General features: G+C 50.8%; 1 protein-coding gene across 1 annotated transcript; it reads right to left on the bottom strand.

Moving 5' to 3' along the window:
- Nucleotides 1–474: 474 nt before the first annotated feature.
- On the bottom strand, nt 475–8,416 carry LOC128720279 (serine-rich adhesin for platelets). Its single transcript, XM_053813941.1, has 8 exons — nt 7,359–8,416; nt 2,970–4,914; nt 1,813–2,147; nt 1,640–1,736; nt 1,357–1,563; nt 868–1,286; nt 605–788; nt 475–525 (listed from the first exon to the last, which is right to left on the bottom strand). The coding sequence occupies exons 1-8, from the start codon at nt 8,414–8,416 to the stop codon at nt 475–477; spliced, it is 4,296 nt and encodes a 1,431-aa protein (XP_053669916.1).
- Between the last annotated feature and the right edge of the window lie 13,327 nt (nt 8,417–21,743).

Here is a 21,743-nt window from a genome sequence, read left to right as displayed (position 1 = left end):
CAAGGGGGTGTTCCGGGCCAGTGTCGATCCGCAATCCCAAATACGTGACGGGGAGAGATGTTAGGGGAAGAGACAGACAGACGAGAGGACCTTCAGGACCTTCGTGCAGTGAAAAACGCATCCACAAACGGATGGTCGATAGGTAGATCCAACACTGTCACAAGTTCCTAGGTGTCTATTGAGCATGTTGAACGACTGTAAGCTTCTTCCGTTGTCAAGTGGGACTGACAGGGTCTCGTTTCATTCTGCTCCCAAGCTGGACACTTGCAAGATGTAGCTGAGTTCAGGTTCCACTTTTATCCGCGGATCTCATGAAGGGCACGGATTACAGGACGCAACTAGCCCTCCCCGGATCAAAAGCAGATCGAGTCGCCAAAGGATCGAGCACGGGAAAGAGTGACTCATGCCCTTTTAGGGATGAGTGTATATGTGTGTCGAACGTACTCACAATACTTGATTTTAAATGAGTCTTTCCTATGTTTCTATGGTCGGTCCCGTCAGCTTGGTGGCGTACACGTTGGCTACCTATAATAAGGACGAAGGATCAACGATTTAGTTGCTGTCTTTATGCCTCAAATCTAGCCATAATGTAATGTCCGCTTACCCTGTAAACCAGCTCGTACTGTTCCCGTGTTCGGACAGCACTGGCACGGCCTCGTCGCACGTAGTACACGATCTGCGGTAGGTCCACCGTCCGTGGAGGAACCTCAAGCAGGCGTAGTGCGATATCGCATGCCACCAGTGTCCCGGTGCGGCCGGTTCCCGGTGAGCAATGTACGGTGAGCGGTCTGCAAAAAAGACGATTACGCGAGAATTACCCACCATCCGGATCGTTGAAGGGCCCTTAATAATCCCAAAGACTCTTACCCCTGAGTTCGCTGCAACGACTTGTGCTTGTCCATCGTGTTCGTGCCACCATTGCTGACGATACTAATCGGTTCCTTACCCGCACCGGCCGTACCATTGGCGGTGTTGTTGTTATTATTGTTGTTATTGTTAGCGCCATTTTCGGCTCCACCTGGCGCGGTCTGCGGCTCGGCTTTGGGCGATTCTTCCGGTTCCTCCGCGATGGTGGCGAATTCGGCCAACTCCGAGGGAGACAGCTTGAGGTAGGTGCGTGCCTCTAACAGCATGCCAATGATAGAAGACTCGTCGATCGGGACACCCGTGTCCGGCCACTGATACCAGAAGTGCATGATCTCCCGCAGATTGTTGCTAGGCGTGTGGCGCATGTGCACCGTCGAGATTGTGTACTTCTCCTTGTTTTCGCGATTTTTCAATGTGAGCTGGAATCAATCGGAAGCGTTTTGGTTAGAAAGATTGCCGGTGACCTTCATTCTCCGATAGACGGCTCACCTGGAAATCACCAAACGTACGGCTGTTGTCCAGAACCACCGACGGAGGCAGATATTCCGCGCACTTCTCAACACCGTTCTCGCTCAGATCCGTCGCCATGATGATCACCTTCGAGTTCTGCTCCCAGATCAAGCGCCAGAAGTCGTTGATCGTGTTCTCCATCGGCGCCTGGCAGGCGATGTAGTAGTTGGCAGAATCCTTCGGGCCCTGTCATCAAGAAAGGGACCAAATGGAGTGTCTTAGTACCGTGTGAATCACAGGATCGTGTGGTTCATGAGCTTACCTTTACGAAGTTGGCATTGATGTACTCCGTCTTTTCGTCGTCGTTTAAACGCTTCAGGTGAACACGCGTTTCCGGTAGTGGAACCACATTGGCATACCTTAAAAGTGACAAACGATCGAACAATGTACTCGACCAGCACTTAGCTTTGAGCATCCTCTCTGTGCCATCCTTACCTATTCTTGTCCTCGCAACCTTCCGGCACCTCATCGGCACGGGCCGTCACGTTGGGGATCTCCTTGAACTCGTCGTAGATGGCCGTTTTGTTGTGGATGATGTTGGCCAACTCGGCCACCGTCAGCGGGTTTGTCTTGAAGTTCGGATCCTCAAATGCGGAGTTGCCATACGAGCGCTTGGACATCCGTGCCGTGTTGCCCTTCCGGCGTACACTGTTATACACGGACACATTGTCGAGACTGTACGCGTCCAACCCGACCGGGCGGCACCTCTGGCCGTACGAAACCTGGTTCTGGCGCTTACGGAACACGATCTGCAACGGCGGATAGTACATCTAGATCAGCGCAAGCGTGCACCTGTCTGCTCACGGATCGGCGGGGTTAGGAACCGGTATTTACACTATGTGCACTCGTTCATACACGCGCTCGCACAACACTCAAACCTCGAAACCACGGAGGAACCCCCAGTTAGAACCCAATGCCATGGAAAACACACGTTTAGGAAAATAATTAGTCATAAGGTCTTGTTGGGACGCTGGGTTGGTATTCGATTACGAGAAAATCAGATTGATAGTAAAGTGTGAAAACTATTTGATGGTTTAAAATGTTGCTAGTGATGTAACGTCAATCACCTAAAGTCAATGTCTGCAGTGTTGTTGTGCAATGTGTGTTGTTTGTGGGTAGATTGAAGATTTGGTAGATTTTTACATGGTTGATGTTGTTAGTATTATCATAATAGCATAGCTTTGATGCATTTGAGAAAACTTGGCAAATATTTAATTAGGAAAATGTTTAAGTTTATAAAAAGTATATAGATTTATCCATTTTTCTAAAAAAAAGGATTCAATTTTCTAAACATAGCAAAACTGTTATCCACTCATAACATGTGTATAGCTATTCTAAATCTAAAACAGGCTGTACAAGGACAATTTAGATGAAGGAATAGCGACACTTCTCGTTAGAGCCCCGCAACATCTTTCTGAGGATCCCAAAACAACTCAAACATAGAAAGATGAATAACAGGATAGAAGAAATAGCATCATTCGCTCACACACACACACACACACACGATCTCGATCATTCTTCTGCGCCCTCAAAGACGCAGTTTCCAACATTAAATGGTTCCACGGTAGCACACACCACCCCGGGCTACTTACGAAAGCCGCAATCAACAGCAGCACCACGATCACGCTCACGATACTGGCCACCACGGCTACAACGACACTGTTGTCCTCTTCAGCGGCAGGTTCTCCCTGCGACTGCTCCGTCGTTCCGTTGGTCTGTCGTGGCACTTCTTGCTCCGTGCGACCGGTCTGATTTTGGTCGCCCTGTCCACTGGAAGATCCGGGTGCGTTGTTCAGCTCGATGTAGTCCTCCTCGGTGACCGACTCTTCCTCCGACAGCTCCGTCGTTGTCATTGACCGATCGATCGTCCGGCGAGTGGTAAACGCCTCTGACATTGCTCCAGCGATTGACCCAGCGTTGAAGGTGGTCTGTGCTTGCGTGCTAGTTGTCACCATCCGCGTAGTCGTCGGTGTAGGAACCGTTGTCGTGGTTGTCTCGAAGACGCGCTTGTCTTCCATCACAATCGGTACCCTGGCATCTTCGGTGTTCTCCTCGGTGGTTGTCTGATCCGAACGATCCGTAGTGACACTGGCCTGTCCTATCAGGTTCTCACCAGGAGAGGAGTCACCACTATCCACCGAGTTCGTCAGTGTCACGCTCGATGACAGGTGGTTCGGTACCATCGTTGTCACACTTGCTCCCGGAGCAACAGTCGTCACCGGAAGCGGTCTTTCGTCGGTCCGGTTCAACAGATTGCGGTTCACTTCGGACGAATCTGTGGATTCCTCCAGATCCAACGCCTTCGTGGCTACATCCTCTCGGAGTGCCGCACCGGCAGTCGTCGTTGGTGAAAGCGTCGTAGTGATGTCCCTCATCGGAACGTCCGTTGTGGTCACGAGACGTCTCACAAAAGGCACCATAGTGGTAAGAGGCACAGGTCGGGTCGTCTGCTCAGTTCTCCGCAAGATCCCGGATGCCGCGGGTGAGTACGTCGTCACCGGAACGTCCTCGAAGATGCCAGTGTTCACGTCCGATCGCTGAGTAGTGGTCGTCGACGTGACACGCAACTCCGGTGTGTTCCGGATCCGAGTTCCACCTGCCGTTAGTTCACTCTCGTCGACGTTCTCGCTCACTGCGTACGTGCGTCGAGTCGTGGTAGCCAACATATTTGACCCAACGTTTTCTCTGGTGGCAGTTCCAGCAGAAGGACGATCCTCAAACTTGAAGTCCTCCAGCTCCAAACTGCCCCGGCCCGGTTGTTCAGTCGATGGCACAAACGTCGTATCGAGAACGTTCGCATCTTCCGCCTCAGTAACTGGAGCGGCTTCTTCTCCAATTCGAGGTACCTCCGTCGCCACGCCCGGCAGCCGGTTCTCCTCACCTAGACCATCCTCAGCATCGGCCATCCCTGATGGGGCCTTGTTGGCGTACGTACGCCTATCCTTCGCCGTGCCAGGCTCATCTGACGCCACCGTCGATCGCACGAACGTGCTGTTGGCGAAGTCTGCCTCCTGCATGATCATGGCCCAGTCCATCAGCTGCTTGAGCGTGTTGTTTGCGACCACGTTCTCGCTGTCGTCACGCGTCACCGACTCAGCCGTCACTTCCGTAGCGTCGGGTTGCTTCCGGTCAACCATGCGCATACCGGCCAGAGCCCAAGCCGCACCGTTTGGCAGGTTGATGTCGTTGTCTTCGGTCGTTTCCTCGTTAAACTGGTCCAGGAACTTGCCCTTCTTGGTACGGCTCACCAGCGTACCGGCGTTGGTTGCGTTGACGGCACGTTGTGTTTGGTTGCGTTCGAGCTCGTTTGAGGCCACTTCGAAGGTGTTAATTTCAAGTTGTGACCGTTCAGCAGATCGCTCGGGTGCGATTCCATTGGAAGCATCTTCTGATTCGGCAACAACCGCTGGTATTGTCACGCCCGTCGATGAAACGTCCTCCGTAGTGAGATCCTTAGCGGACAACGAGTCCTTGGCAGCGGAGGCATCGATCGAGGAATCTGCGCCATCCTCGGAAGTGTTTGCTGGTGCCGTGTACCTAGCGTCGTAAAGAAAATTGTAAAACGCACAAAATGGGGTTACAAACACGATCACATGTTGGCGATATGTTTATAAAGGTGGTTACGGTGGAGTCGATGTTATTAAAAGCTACAGCTCTTCCAGCGCAACGTAACGATCGATCATAAATGGTAATGTCTTTTGATGAGCGACCGGTTAAAAAGACGAGAGAAAGCGAACCCATTCCAACAGGGGATATCGTGTGCATATCTGTTCCGTGATTAACAGTTTGTTTTCTATACTTCGTGCTATACGGAGAGGGCCGAATCCGTTAACAAGGAGGGCATCAGACACAAAAGCTTAAAGCAACCTGCAATAGCTTCGTAATGTGCAATATTTTTTTAAGATATTCGTAATGGCATATTACTTAGCCCTTTTCTATTCTCATCGGTTCAAAACTAATCCAATTAGGCAGATAATAACGCACACGCTTCGTATCTGCCCCGAATCAAGGGCAGATCGATAATTGCTGGCCCACATTGGTGGCCAAGTGCGTCAATCACAGCATTGGAAAGCCACAAAAAAAAAAGATGAATGCCCCAACTAAAATCTAGTTCAGTGAGCCACCGAAAAAAAAACAACAACAGGCTAATGCTTGTGAAATAAAAACTAACGCGTCAATCCTCTCTCCGCACGATATCGGTGCGATTGATCGACCGATCGATATAAAACAAATCGCGCTTTTCCCCTCAAAAAAAAAAAAGGCACAACTCACGGTCGCCAGTGGAAAGTTCCGCGGGCTCTTTTTGGAGGCTTTTCCCACTCGTTGCTGCCCAAACGCAGCCGGACCCGCCCAGAACGAAAAGCACAGTGTGAAGTGTGCCACAAAACGAGCGACGAAACAACTAACAAACCCCAAACACACACGCAGATTGGAACGGGAACACAAAGAAGCGAAGGAAAACGCACGCGGGCAGATGCTCCCGGGTCCAGGCGCGCAGACTCCTGTACGTTGTGCGCTAAATTTTAACATCTTTCCTATTCAATTACAGCCCACATTAGTGGCCGAGTGGAAGCAGCGAGGCAACATGCACCACATGCATGTGCTGATCATGGCGCGAACCGGTGTTGATTGCACGCGTGCACCATCAGATCGAACGTCCGGTGTTGTTGAAGTGGTTAGAGGAGAGAAACAAAATAAGTGAAGAAAAAAATTAAACAAAAAACCAAATCCAAAGGAGAAGGAATCGGCGCCTCCCGCCACACCGTCACGAACCGCAAACAATAGCGACGCAATGGGGCGGGCAAAACAACACAAGAAGCGAAAAAGAAAGAAACAGTGAAAAATTGAGATCGAACCGATCTCACCTCGAACCGATCATCGATCGAGGGAAAATGGAAACAACGACGCAAAAACAACACACTCGAATGCGCGCACATACACACACACACACCCGTCGATCACATAAAAAGCTCTTCCTTCCATTCGGCGCGAAAAAACACTTCACGATCGCCCTCAAAAGAAAGCTCCAGCTCGAGGCCCCACAGGAGCAGCAAAAGAAAAAAAAAAAGGAGAGCGTGTGGTGAAAATTGGTTTGGAAAATCGGCGCGTGATTGAGAAATTGGGTGCCAGATAACGCACGTGGGAGGGGGTGGGCAGGGGGCTTTTGCCTGCATTAGGGGGTTGATCGGAAAGCACTCCCCACAAATCGTAGACCTTGGCGGGTTGCGGCCCAAAGAAAGGGGTGAGTAAATTTGGGGGTACCGTAAATTTCGAGCCCCGGTTGGTTAGGTCCGGACGCGCGGGTTCCAAGCGGAACGGCACACAACAGCAAGGGAAAATTGAAAAGCCCAACGTACGCCCCAGTTCCACCACGGTGGCCAACAGATGGTTCGTCTGGAGCGGCGCCAGAGCAGACACCTGTACTCCCGCGTACACGGTGGCGCTCATTTTGGGAGGTGTTAGTTTTCCTCCACAGTGCCACGCCAATCATGGGAGGGTGTGAGAGCCCGACGAGGTGGAGGAGGTTTATTTTTCCAACCACACGTGAAACAAAATAGGCAAAAGGGATGATCTATCGATGATACAGAGAGAAAGAGAGAAAGAGAGAGAGAGATCAAGTAATGGTGATCGGTTTCGGGAAGGAAATGAAATTAGACGATCATTGTTGTTGCCCGCGATCAAGCCAGGATCGGGTCCATCAGCACGCAGGTTGCTGCGCCCGAAAGTTGAAGCCTGGAGTGGAGTTAATAACGGTGGTCGGTGTTTAATCGCGAACCGTAAGTGCCGCTGCAAGCCCACACGAGGCCTACCGAAAACGAGGCCGCACTGAATTAGTGAGCCATCTGGCGGTGGTTAAGAGAAACCCCATCCACACACACACACACACACACGGTCTCTTGCCTGCCCGATCATTAGCGGAGCCGACCAAACGAGGCCTTATTGTTATCTCCCGGTACCGGGCCGCATCATGCTGCACTTACCTACTTAAGCCTAAAGGCTCGCGGTCGGGACGTTCCGGATCCGATGGACCACTGTTGGAATCGCTGGGAGCTGATGTGTCGGTTTCGGGTTCGGCCTGGGCACTGGCAGGAACCGTTGTGGGTTCGTCCGCATCTCCAGTGGCTGTAGCAATGGCCGTAGCATCTTCATCAGCAACTCTGACCTCAGGGTTAGTTTTTTCTGGCTCCGGTGCTCCATCCTGCTCGGCTGTGGAGCTACTTTCACTCTGTTCCTGCGCACTGCTGACGGATGAGGACGACAGTTGAGATTCGTCCGACGAGCGCAGCTCAGAAGATGAGCTTAGATTTCCACTTCCAGAATCGGACACTTGATCCGGAGGGGCAACCGTTGGTGCTGGCGTCGTAATGGCACTAGCAACGACGATGGAAGGCTCCGACGAAGCTACACCATTTCCGACGGGTGTCTCCGTGGAGTCCTCGCTGGTGGCCGATTCGTCCGGTTCCGATTGTTGCCTGCTAGCGGAGATTTCCGATTCGTTCGTACTCAACGACGAGCCACTTAGGGCCGCACTGCTGTCTTCGTCCGTGCTGGACGTGTCTCGCGACATTGATTCTTCGCCAGATGGCGCCACCGTCGTTACTGAGGCGCTATCATCTTCGTCCACACTGCCGCTTGATTGCCGTTCGGCGGTGTCTAAAAGGGACGAACCGGAACTGACGTCACTTTCGTCGGCAGATGTGGATCCCGCGGAAAGAAGCGAACCATCGGAACCGTCTGAGGCCAATCCGTCAGCTGGAAACTGTTCGAAGCGATCATTCGGTCGAGGTGGAGTCGTCGCCACCTTGTTGTTTGCATTCTCATCCGCACTCGGGATGATGGTTGTCAGATCATCCACCGGATCCACTGTTGCCGTTGGTAAAACCTCCGTGGCATCCTCCACGGCCTGTCGCCTGACGATTACGCGTGCCTGCACCAGGTATGACTGTCCAAGGAAGGTTAAACACGCGGCTAGCGCAAAGAGCGCTACCATACGAGCCATTCTTGGCGTTCTACGACGAGTAGTCTTTAGCTCTAACATTGATTTATTCTATCACAGCCTCCCACGAGAGGCCTCACGCACAGGTGACGCGGGCTGTTGCGCTTACTGAAACACTAATCTACAGGTCGATCCGGTAGCACTCGCTGTGAGGTGCTAGACATTCTTCTACGGCTTTGCGAAGACTCCCTCGTGCTGGGCGGTGTACTGTTCGAGGCAAGAAGCTGTCGAAACCTGCAAGAAAAGGCAAACAAAAACCCACAATTAGTTCTACATCCACTAAGCAACGTAATCGCGCAGTAATCGAACGTAAACGTGACAACACATTCACTCCCCACACGCGATCGTCAGCCATTTTCTCTTATGTCAATTTCCTGCTCCCATGACGATCGTTTCGTTTGGCTGTTTCACATCACCATCGCCATAACTAGGCGGCTCGGTGCGAAAGTAAAAACCCACCCCGTCAGGAAACCCATCCACGGTACCTTCGCCTTGGCGCATCTCATCATCGAGATCGACATGGCATGGTAATGGATCCTCGAGTTCACCAGCACTGGCTACTCACTTTCACTATCATCTTCGTTGGGGTAGTCATCAGCTTGCGACCAGGCGACAATAATGGTCAACAACGATTCGATCACCACCAACAGCGTGGTACCGCTCTCGTACGTCAACTGAGACCAGACCATCAGCGAGACCGTTGGCCGGATCATTGCCGTAACGGTCATCCGGTAACCGGTTACGAGATGCGCACCCTGATTAGGGCGTGCCCAGGGTTTGTGAGCTCGCAAGGGTGTCTGGTCCGGATGTTGGACCTGTGAAGATCACGGACGTCCGGGCAAGTGTTCGTCTACGTGCACTGGCGCTACATTCATTGAACTCAGATCGTGTCAGTCTCCTTTAAGAGAGCGCTGGCCTTGTCGTTGGAACACAGGAGTGTCCTCGTCGTGTTTCGACGACTTCATGCACACTAACTGCGGGTGGTGTTAAACCCGGCGACAAACGACAAAGTAATTGAGGCCACACGCATACACGCTCCGCTACCCAGTCCAACGGAAAAAAGAGGTGTTGAAATCTCTCCCGAGCGGAAAATCAAAGCCCCAGCGCGGTTGATGAAGAGGGAAAAAATAAAGGCAACAACGAAAAATTTGCACCACCCGAAAAAATTCGCGCCACCGCTGCATTATTCCATCTCCGATTCGGTGGATGTGTGTTTTTTTTTATTGTGTGTGTTCATTGTGGTGGTTTTTTTTGTTACTTTTCCATGCGTTGTGGAAAATGGTGCCCATTTTGTCGTTCTATTATTCGGCTTTCAGCGCTCGCTTTTCTCGCTTTCCTCCCACTATGAATTTAGCAGCAGGTGAAATTTCAGTCGACACCAATTTCGCTTCCTTTGCACTCAAGCCTCCTTTCGCACATTAGTATCGTGGTGTAATGGGTAACGTTTCCCCTCTCCCGGTCAAGGATGGAAGTAAAAATGTCACATGCTCGAGATCATCCACCCAAGAACGTGCAGGTCCCAAATCCACCTACGTAGCCGAAGGGTGATTCACGCCACGACGTGCTTTAATTCGGAGTATTTGGTGACGGTGCAGATCAGCTCGTACGACCGGCAGGCCCCTTTTTTGATGAGTTGGCCTGTTTCTTGGTCGATCTCGTTGCGTGCTGGCTTTACCATGGGTACCAAAGCCACCAGCTCGTCAAGGCAGCTCGGCAAAGAAAAAAAGGTGTCCCATTAGACAGGTGGCTGCGACTGCGGCAAAAGCGATTCCTAAGACGACGCGTGTGCTTGCAGACGATAGAAGCATCCACCATCAGCGGCTCAGCTCGTAGATCATTATCGTTGCGTGGCGGGAAAAGCTGGTCGCATTTTTCCGGGATGACAAATGGCTCACAAGTAGGGTATCGCGTGCCACGCGAATCACAGAAACCACTTAAACCTGCTCTAGACTCAGCCTCAGTCCGATGGCTTCCAAATAGCTCTAAGCCACCCTTCCCAGGGATGTTCGTACTCGCCACGGAGAAGCCATTGAATGGAAGAGCTGTGAAATTGCGATGATCGTTCAATTTCCCTCCCACCGTGGGTTGCAATTGAAATCGCGTTCCAACGTATGGGTGGCTTTTCTTACCACACCCCGAAAAAGGAAAAGAAAATACCTCCCGGGTGGGCATTAAATCGATCGTCCAACCCTCACTCGATCGCGGTTGCGTCAACTTCATTCGGGGGCTCCACCGGCCGGTTACTAATTATAAATCCATTTGGCATTTGCCGTACATTTCGCGCAAATGGTTCCCGTGTGTGTGTGCGCGAGAAAAGCCCCCGGAACCAGCCAGGGGTGAGACAGATTGCGCCACGGTAATGCTTTCTCCGCGAAATGGGAATGGATTGATTTGCTATCGGGGTGGTTATTTATATTTTTTTTTCTCTCTCGCACTCCATCCCTTGCTAATGGGGGATGGGGTGTCGTTGAATTTTTCAACCCTACCGACAGTCCGGCGTAAGGCGAATTAAATGTATGCTCTCGTTTTTCGTTTTATCTCGCCACACCTAGCTATTGGAGTTTCCGTTTCGCTCTTCCGGCACGCCTGGTTGGGTGGATTTTCCCGCCAAGCAATCGGGCAGAAGAAACCAAGCGAAGGACCCGGGGGGGCAAAGGGAGCCACAACACGAGGCCCCCGAAAATGTGCCGAAAATTAAAAGGTAAAAGTGAAAACTCAATCTAGCGGCGGCGTGGAGAAGTAATTTCATTTTTGGCATTGGGTTCGTAAAGTGGGTGATTTGTTCTTCACCAAGCGGACCAAGGCGGAGGTCTCCGTTTGGAGGTTGTCCCGTACTCAGGTGCTGCTGCTGTTGTTGTGGCGCAGTTCCTTCAAGAACGTTCGTCTCAACAGCGAACGAGACCGTCCCTTGGACGATCACGAGCGACTAATTTACGGAGCTCGAGCAATGAGTAAGCCGAGCCGAACAAAAACGGTTAAATTATTCAACGTTCAAGATCACCCATTCGATTCACAATCACCGAATAAATATTGGGAAAAAAAACAACGCGTGAAGAAACAATGAACGGAGAACGAAATGATCGCGAGCTACGCGGGCCAATGATCTTGATCTGTCCAACACAGATTGACCGAAATGAAAATCAGGGTCCTCACGGTGGCTCGAAACCAACGTCGAAGTCAGGAAAATCGACGATTTTAAACAGTTTCGATCGCTGCTCGGTTGCATCGTGAAGTGAGGTGAAACTCGATGCCCCGCTATCGAATAACGCACCTGCAACTAATAGCATATTTATGACACCAAAGTAACGGACTGAAATAACATCCCCGTTTCCGGTGCTGCCGAGTGGTCGCTGCATCCACCCGTTGGCCAGTCTGGGGTTGGGTTGGGTTTATTTTTTTATTTTTTAACGGTTTCAATGGCGTGTTCGGTAATAGATACCTTGCAACCGCACAACCTGAGCAGTGCGGGTACACCCGTTCGCTAATAATGCTCCAGCAAAAGGGCCATCGATGGAAGGCGATTATGCAGGGCGCGTTGATCGGTTGACCAAAGAGTTTGCTGCGTGCATCGATGACACACTTTGGGGCGTTATTAGTATTTTTTTCGTTTCGTGAAAACCCACCCAGTCCCTTTGTTTCGCGTGCTAGCGGGTTGCCGGCACAAAGCACACCAGACAATGTTTCCAGATGAGTAATAAATACGCGATGAGGCGAATGAACGAAACGAAGAAAAAAAAAGCGAGACATTTTTTCCCTTGTTCACGCGGGTGTGTTTGCTCAAACGGGATTTATTTTCCCACGTCCTATGTGGCAAAGTGAATCATTTTCACCCGTTTTCGGCAAGAAAGAAGACAACAACAGAAAAAGGCCTTTTGGGGAAAAGGTGGTATATCGATCGAATCCATTGAAGTGGAGCGCGGGAGCTAACAGCTCACATTGAAATTACCATCGAATTACAGAAGCAACATAATGGTACATAACCACCGCAAGGTGCTTATGAAACTGGGCATACATTAGTGTCTCACGGATCCGGCTGGGAGTGCAGCGAAAAAAGTGGGCTGGCTTTCAGGTGAAATGGTCGACCTTTCAGCATTCAAACCCTGTATTTATTCGTCGATTTTGATTATTACAACAACAAAAAAAAAACGCTTGATTTAAATAGCAACGTTCCTGCATAGTGCATTTCTTCTGTCCGTTGCTGAAGCGTACCTCTAATTCACCTTTTCGGGTGTGTTGATTTACATGAAGCCTTTACTAACGGAAACAGTATGCTACGGATTCACGCGATTCAAACTTCTATCGATTGCACACTGCACAACAACTAAACTCTCACTATTAAAATCAATATTAATTCTAAACTTCACCCAACCCGTGCCGCATATGACTCACGAGCAGTCGTCCAGTTCGATCGCGTTCTTTTTTTGCGGCAAAAACGAATCACCGAACAACAAAAACTCGCCTTCCTTCACCCAGGCTGGCCAGTCGCTCGTTCACCAGAAAGGTACCCTTGAACTTTCAACGGCACAGCACGCGTCCCGAATAGCAACGGTGCGATAAACAGCGCATGCAAATGCACAACGGACGCGGTCGATACGCCAAGACCAGGTTGTTCAGGTACTACCCAGCAAACTGTACCGCTGCGAGTCGCAACGGACTACGGCAACACTTTCAATGTCATCAAACGGACCATCCGCTGGTCTTCGGGGGTGAGTTCATATTTTTTTTCGTATCATCATTATCGCACCCCAGCGCCATCGATCCGGTTCGAGCGATCGCGGTTCGCGGGAAAAGCACAGAAAGAAACCCTCACGAACCAGGTGGATAAGCGGGTTTTAGTTTTTGCGAGCCCTTGCTCTTGCGCAGAGCAAGACCCTCGGCAGCTGATTACCTCGAGCGGGTTCATTAGCTGGGGTCTGCTTTCCGTTCCGTTCGTTTCGCGGATGCTTGAACGTCACAACGAGCGTCAATGAACGGAAGACAGCGCGTCAACGAACGAACGTCAAAGCGCGCGCGCGACATTGACATTGACAGTTCGGAAGTGGTTTTTGGTCGCAAGGAACCCCTTAGGGAGTTGTAAGCGAGTTCACTCACGACGGGAAAAAGGATCCCGTTGGTCGATGCGGCCGCGTGATCCGCAACGTGGTTCACGAGCTCGGTAACGTTTAAGGAAAGCCACCGAGGACGTCAGGTGGTACACCACGCGTGGTAGAGCTGTTGTTAGAAAACACTCTTCTAAGTAAGCCTACTCCATGCGGCGTATGGTGGCACTGATTGGTGACGAAATAAGCGCGGATCGTGCCATGTGCTCCACATATGGTTGAAATCGAGCTCGCGTAAAGCTCGCGTGACGCAGGACGACCTAACGTGTTCGTCTCCGCGTGCCTTCGCAGTCGGTTCTGGCGCGTTGTTGGAGGCGGCAAAAAAACCGGGGAGTGAAAGTAGCCCAATTATTAATAATGCACCGTGGACACCCCCGATACTTCCGGCGTACGGCGTATGGGACACGTCGCCGGTGGACACGCACACACGGTAGAAAGAGAAAGCACCAGCCTTAGTCGGTCACGTGAATCGATATCTCGCGTAGGCACGCGTTCGCTGAAGCGAAAGCACCTCCGAAGGAAACGCACCCCACTCGAACACGTTGCGGTCAGCGAGTTTATTGATAATTTTTTTCTTTTTGCATTTATGTGACCCACCAAAAACGGATCCGTTCCACGGTGTTTCCGTGGGGAGTTTGCTCAGACGTGCATAAATGTTGGGTTGGGGAAATTCCGCTCCTTGTAGTTGGTTCTCAAAAATTCCACGTTCGTGGCTTTGAATTCGTAGCCACAGGCAAGGCAACGATGACAAGAGCGTCGTCTGAGCTGTTTAGTCGATAACGGTAGCGAAACCTTCTGTTGTTCTGACACTCTGTCGTCATGGTAACGACCTTCAATCGTCAATGCCAGTGCTACTACGCCGAATGGATGGAAATGCTCGACAGCCAAATGGTGAACAGAAAATTATTGTTTACTCCAAAAAATTCATAGCTCGATGCTCGCGTAATTGAGGCGATTTAAGTATACTTAATTGTGTGATTATTAACAATTCATAGCGAAAGATCAAAAAACATTCGTTCATGGGAAAGAACAATTCGTTAATAGATTTTAATAGTTCCATCCAATAACGCCACCTTTTGCCCTATGTTCATGAAGAAGATATAAAGAAACCCGTAACAATGTGATACACTAGCATACTAGAGATACACAAACAGTCTAACACGTGCACTTCTAAATTCCATCATCTAGCGGCGCCAGTCCCACTGGAAATCCCGCATCTGTGATGTTGGACAAAAAAGTGTCTGAACAAAAAACGTGACCATCGCGTATGCAAACAAGTACAGCTTTGCACAAGCTTACGTTCGACAATCTCAACAGCTTCGAGAACAAACCTGACCTGCGCCTGGTGTGAATAATAATCAATCAAATGGCATTTATTAGCACGTTCAAACGTATGCATCGTGCATGAGATAGTCAAGATCCATTTCGCAAGTTTGCACACGAGTGTGCCGCTAACGTTTGTGGTGGGTAAATGTTACATGCTGATCGGTATCAGCGTCGACTAATGAGCGTCGTTCTTAATCGACTTGCTCTTCTAAAACGACGTGCAATACTTTTCTTTGCTGCAAGGTCTCAAAATTCATCGCCCTATCTGGCGTTCATTATATCGCTTAGATCTTGAACCAGCTCCGAATTCATTGATCCTTCGATCCAATCAACGATCCAAAGCTCCACCGGCAAAAGGGACTAAAAAACCATCATTAAAGTGCGCGATCTACGGGCGACTCGATCGTCTAGATCGCATCAGAAACGACCGTGCGGTAATTAACTGCAACACGAACCCGTACACCGAAGACCCGCATCGGAGCCGGTCTCGCAACGTGGTGCGGCCAACATTGCACCGGATCTGCGTACGCAGCGACTCGCACACGCAATTGCACGCACAATTACAACCACTGACCCTGATTAGATGCCTCCCAAGAGGGTTCCCTTTGATGGGCCGAACTGAGCGCATCGAGGGGCTAAGGCCACGCCATCTGCCTGCGTACGATAGAATGCAGAAACAGCCCTTCTGACCTTCGACTAACTACACGCAGAGCTGCTGGGCGTGTAAGTAACCCGGGCTCATCACGCACTAAGCACCACGTGGTCGACCAGGGCGTCAGCGGAATGGGCAGGTCATGGCGCTTCAACATCTTTTGCCCAAGCATTGAGCATTGAACGTTTGGGAACGCTCATTAGCGCAATTGTTCACTGGCTTCGGTGTCAATACCGACGTTCTGGGGGAAGATAGAGCTTTTGTTTTTGCGAGTGTCTTTCACTTTTACCCGTTTGTGCGACGTGGCACATCCCACACTCAAGGTGTGAGGAAGAGCAGTAAATTGCAACTAAAAAAAAGCAGATAAATATTGCTTGCCGTACACTAACGAGGCAACATGTACTTAAAGAGGTTAAGGCACCGTGAAGCATCGACCCGGTGAGGAGCCTATTAATGGCTGTTTAGTAAAGATTATGCGCGAGTCATGCGACTCCACGCCACCGAGGTGGGTTATCGGAAGGGTGAAGGAGGGTTTGGAAGCGCCATCTCGTTGGAGGTATACCGCCTTCGACTCGTCACAAAACTGCATCCAGAGCTTGAAGATGGCACATGGCGCATGGAGACGCACTCCATCACGGCCCGGATGGCAGCTAGCTGGCGCTTTCGGGATGGGATTGGAGGTCTGTGGGTCAATTTTTCAAATCGCTTAATTTCGAGGTCACCGCACAAACGGAGCACGGAATATCATTCCCCATTGCCACTCGGGCGAGTGTGTGAGGCACGAGAAAAGAGCGAGAAGCAAAACGGGCACTGACGGTTTTACGATGCGCGTCGGTTATTAAGATGTTTTATGCCGCGGCGGTAGAGATTTACCGGCATGGAAAAACCGGTAGTGAGAGAGAGAGAGAGAGAGTGGCGATAAACACCACTCGAACGGACACGGAAGAGCAGCCGACCAAGTTGTAAGTGGTTGCACGAGGACAAACGGATTGCCACAGATGTCACGTTCGATCCTAGTGCACATGACAACGGAAGCGTAGGGAGTGTATTTTTAGTATATTTGTAAAAGTACGTTTACTCTCTCATGGCTGACGACTCGAGAGACATGCCATGGACCTTTCCCACACGATTGCACGCCTTTTTCGGAGGTCAATTCGTGTGATCGGTACATTCCCGTTCCCGATTGCATATCATTTGAACTACAATTGATCGATGCGGGACCTTGCGACGATCGAACGGAATAATAACCCGCCCGACGGATTGATGACCCAACCGCCAATCGTCCCAATCGGTCCGTCCCCCCAAAACCGTGGAAGTAAACAAATAAATGTCACCCGAACAAAACGAATCACACGTCACCGGTGGCGCGTAGCGAACACAATCGATGACATTGACGTTCGGTCGCATTCCAATCAGCGAACGGTGGCCAAACGCGAGTTTTGCGACGCTTTTGCCGTCACCTAATGAGACCGAGAGGGACCAAATCGAGTCTACATTTTCCCGCCCGCCGTAATGAATCACCGTCGCGCGAAGCTCAGCTGTCAGCGAGACTAATGGAGTATGCGCTTGCGGACGTGCGTGTTTCATTATATTTCACTTTTTGTGCCGCGTGTCATTTGCTTTCATTTCCGTTCGGTTTTGCGAACGGACCTGCTGGGTGGATGCTCACGCTTTGATGCTGATTTTGTCCTCTCTTTTGATGCGCTTTAATCCACCACGCTATGAATCGTTACAGTGCGCCGTTTATTGATCAACTTGCGATCGCGATTGCTCTTGATCGGAGTTGATCGGATGGAATGAGACGTTTCCGGGACATTTTCCCAGCTTCGTCAGTTTGATCCAGTTTCGCTGCCATTTTTGCGGCCGGATTTATGAGTACCACACACGCACACACACGTCACCCATGCGCAGATGTCACAGAACTTGCTCAAGCGTTCGCGTAACCCGCGCACTCAGGTTACGCGTCAGCGAAGCGTCAAATTAGTCCGCACGGCTCGCGAGTAACGTCGTTTCACTTTTGCGCCCCCTTCACATTCCCTTAGCGATCGCAGTTGAGGTTTTTGATATTTATGCGTAATGCTAAGCTTCGTTTACCTCAGCAAATTGGACAAATCGATCCGGCTACCGGTCGTCGTTCGTGTGTGTTTGCGACTCACCTGGAATGAAAAAAAAAACACATGTAGAGAACATTATAACGTATGCCTTCTTGAAATGGGGCTCTCCACGAACAACAAACGCCTTGGCACCTCTTGGAAACTCAAAGTAAAAACCAGTGTGTCGGCTGGACAACCCTTCAGCGGATGTTGTGTTTGGTGTTCCGCAGTTGCGCTCGTTGACTAATTAAAATCCTGCGCCACCATAAAGGCGCACGATTTATTGTAGAGACGTTTTTCCCGCTTCACCAAAGCCCTGACCTTAGCCAAACCAGCAGCGGGACAGCTTTTGTGTTAAACTACCAGCCGAGAAGAAACCGGAATCTCACAGGAGGTGGAGAGTTCCAACACGTGCGTTTTCCGCGTATTCACACACAAACCGGTTTTTTGGCGACGCTACGAGTGTGCATTTCTTTTCCTACAAGCATCCAAACGGCGTCCGTCATTCACAACTCTTCCAACTCTGCCAGTTGAACCGTCGCACGAAGGGTTCAATTTTTCAGACGCAATTTAAATGCCGAGGGTGGGTGGAATGCAAATAATTCCGCAAAGCCAACGAAGACGCCTCATAGGCAGTACGCGTACTTTGGCACTCTGAAGCATAACGGCATGCGACAGTCAACTTGACACCTGGCCAAACCATACCAGTCCAATCCAGTCGTCTTTAAACCGTTTGTCAATCCGCGTGTCTATCGGAGCCACCTCAATTGGACTCACGCATGGGCCGCCACCGAAGGGGTGACCTCAAAAATTCGTTAGCAAAACCGGGCGAGCGAACTGAGATGTCTCGATGCCGGAATTGGGAGAAATCATGCAACGACACCGACGACGAACCGGAAACCAGAAACCACTCCAAACGGGGACGGCACGCTAAAAATAACAAAATCTTCGCCACAATTGGGCTCGCTCGGACCACAAATGGGTCTCTTTGGTGCGTTACGGTCAACGAGTTGAAGGTGCCCCGGGTTGGAAGAGGATCATGTTTGATTAGACAAAATTAGGTAACGAGCGTGATGGAGTACGCACGCTGATGGGCGGCCCAGTCTCAAGTGGATAAGCCTCTACGGTGCACTTCCGCGTAGACTCCCGGGCGTATCGTATTACGCAGCTTTGTGGATGGTTATGCTGCAAAAGTGACTTACTGCGGCACAGCATAACATCACCCGATGTTAGATGGATCTGTTTCTGGAAGACGCTACGCTGACGCCCTGCTTACGACGAGTTGTATTCTAGCAAGTGATCGACAAATAACGCCCCCTTCGCAATCATCGTAATTGTATGTGGAAGCACCCGCAAGGTGCTCTAATTAAAATGTCGAATAAAATCCACGCTCCACAGCTCCACGTTATGTAGCACCCACCCAGTGTGCACCATTTCCATTAGGTAATGCAAGTGAAGAGTGCATTCGCTTCGTGCCATTCCCAAAAATAACACCCAATATCTCGAGGAATAGGCGGCCGCCTCTATTCCAACCCCAAAGTAATGGCTGCGATGGCAAGCGACAACATCTCTGAGCTCTGGTTTGAGCTTTTTATCCGATCAACGACGGCGTGCGACTTTCATCCATCACTCGTGGTACTCTTACATCTCTATAGCAACACCATAGGAGGCCGCCTTCAAACATGACGCGTGTTGAAGATGGTTCCCATGAGATTGCTGGTTCGTTGCTGCTTGTTTTGGGCTATTTGTTTTTGAGCTGTGTGCGTTGTGAAATGTGGAAACGTTCGCCGGCCGTGTTCAACCCCAATCTCATCCCTCACAAACCGTCGAAGACGCTGGGGGATGAATTTGAAAGGGCGCTTTCGAAGGAGCGTTTTTTTTTAATCACCACGGCGGTCCATTCGTTAGTGGTCAGATACTTTGATCGTCTGCAAACGCCCGCTACTGTACACTGGCTGATAAATACCAAGTCGCGCACATGCCACTCACGAGGCTGGAAAAGCTCCGTTTTTCCAACAACGGCTAGGGGAAAACTCTGCTCTCAGTAACGGTCAGTTCGTTCGCGCCAATGCACACCAAATGCAACACCCAACGGTTGGTTGCTGGTGCTTTCGGTTTAATTAACCCACATTCGTCCGACGCCATTCTTCGGTGTCGGTGCAAGAATTTTCCACCACACAAACAAACACACGTGAGAGCGGAACCGTTTAGGAGGAACTCCCGTTTGCAGACAAACTTTCACTTACTGCGCGATCGCGTTCTTAACCAACCTTAAGCAACCGTACAGGGTTAGTTGCTTCAGCAAACTCGCTTGCCTGTAGTATACACCCCCTACCGATACCCTTTCGTAGGGCTCGTAAGCTCGTCTTGCTCACCCAATCGAACCCAACAGCCCTTCGGGAGCGTGAGTTTATCCGCGTGTGCGCGCGCTTCGATTTCGTCCGCGCAACTGCTCGCGATCAGCGCGATCGCGCTCCTTCACGGTCTGGTCAAATCAACGGACCACCCGAAGGTGGGTGGAAAGGGACACGTGTAGCCGCGTGTGGGACCCCCGAACCACGGTTCTTCACGCTACACCGCGGATCGGATCGGTTGGGCTGCACGTCGAAGGAAAAACGGCCAGGCGTGTGCGCGCGTGTGCTTGGTCGGGCGTGGAAAATAAACAGGAAACCGAACCGGCTTCTGACTGGCCAGTCTACTAGGGGGTGGGGGGGTGTGGTGGATGACGAGGAATGTGGCCCCACACCTCACAGACCAAAATCCTGCCCGTTCGGATTATGCATGCGCCCGTTCTCCGACGGGGGCCATTGAACCCGGCCAGGAGCCTTCCTTGAGGAGGTTTTTAGCACTTTTAGTTTTCGTCGCAACCAGCTGGTGAATGGCGGAAGAATGGCCCAAAAAGCACCACCCTCGTTTCTAATGAGGCTCGAGACGGGGCATGCCAATTTGGAGCGCAATGTTGGCCATTTGGCACCACCCGAGCGTGCCGGTTTCAAGCGTGCCTGTTGTCAGGATAGCAGCTGTGGAGCAAACTTCACCAAACGCGATAGACATAGTGCATTATTCAACCATACTGTGGACTGTGGGCAAGAACGGTGACGGCAATCGTAATGTTACGTAAAAACGCGACTCCAAAGCAAGCTCCCACAGGTGCATACCTCGCGGCAAACACGTATGGCATCGGTAGTATCTTGGTCACTTGGGGCTGTTAAAATCACCCGATTCCAGCCCGAAAAACAACCCCATCCTATCGCGGTATCGGGCCAGTAAAGAGGGAGGTCTTTTTTTTTCACGGCCATTCCGTGAGTCGTTGATAGTCTTCTGGTGGTTCCTAACATTGACCGACAAAGCGCCTAAATCGTGCCTACCTCCAAGGACGCCGCTCGTCCAGGATAGCGCAGCTAATCGGGGTGTTTCCTAAAACATCTGCTCCACACGTACAAGAAAACGCGCCGTGTTGTGGCAACAGCTGTAGAGGAGGTTCTTCCCTGAGTCAGTTCACCAGCAACTTCCCTAATCTCGCTCTCGGACACGCACTCACTCGTCCATCGTGCTTATCTCCCCGGACCGGTTTCCTTTCAGTTACAGGAGGGCTTCGATGTAAGCACTGATACCGGGTAGAAGCAGCACTTGTTCACGAGTTGCGGAGGAAAGGGAACTAAACACAACCCGCGATCGTGTCGTTGGGCTCTTATCAGTGAGATAACTCTGTCAAGTGCACCAACCCGCAATCACTGGTTCGTGGTGACGCAAGGGCGCTGACGGAGAAACCTGCCGAGGCGCCAGATGAAAATCACTGGCTGCAGGGTGGATCTCCAAAATTTGGAGCATCAGAAAAGTTCCCTTTTTTTGTTATGCGTTCGACACGCTAACCTGCTTGCACGCCAGGGGCTGAGAACTTGGTGACCGAAATGAGGCTGGAATCGGGCGTGGAACAGTAGCACGATTGTATTCGATTAGCAGCACCAAAAGATACCGAGAAACGGTCATCAGCTAGCTAGTAGTTCGTGGTTCGGGAACCATCTGTTCAGGCACAAGCAAAATGATTAATTCATCAACACAAAACCCTCCCCATGGGGTTGCTGGGAAAACGAACTGGGGAGGTCCAAATCAACACCCAGTGCTGGATTGCCGCCTGCTATGTTCGTTGCATTGGTTGGGAAATTTTACGACCAGATATAAAACACGCGCTTTTGTGT

Source organism: Anopheles nili, chromosome 2, assembly GCF_943737925.1.
Source record: "Anopheles nili chromosome 2, idAnoNiliSN_F5_01, whole genome shotgun sequence".
Lineage (NCBI taxonomy): Eukaryota > Metazoa > Arthropoda > Insecta > Diptera > Culicidae > Anopheles > Anopheles nili.
Note: the sequence above shows the minus strand (reverse complement) of the source record. Positions and strands in the feature narration are given on the sequence as shown.

What these genes read in the sequence shown, in the direction of transcription:
- LOC128720279 (XM_053813941.1), bottom strand. Translation starts at nt 8,416, where the DNA reads ATGTTAGAGCTAAAGACTACTCGTCGTAGAACGCCAAGAATGGCTCGT. An exon ending in TCAATGCCAACTTCGTAAAG is followed by an intron (nt 1,564 to 1,639) that starts GTAAGCTCATGA and finishes TCTTGATGACAG; the next exon opens with GGCCCGAAGGATTCTGCCAA. An exon ending in AGTACGAGCTGGTTTACAGG is followed by an intron (nt 526 to 604) that starts GTAAGCGGACAT and finishes TCCTTATTATAG; the next exon opens with GTAGCCAACGTGTACGCCAC.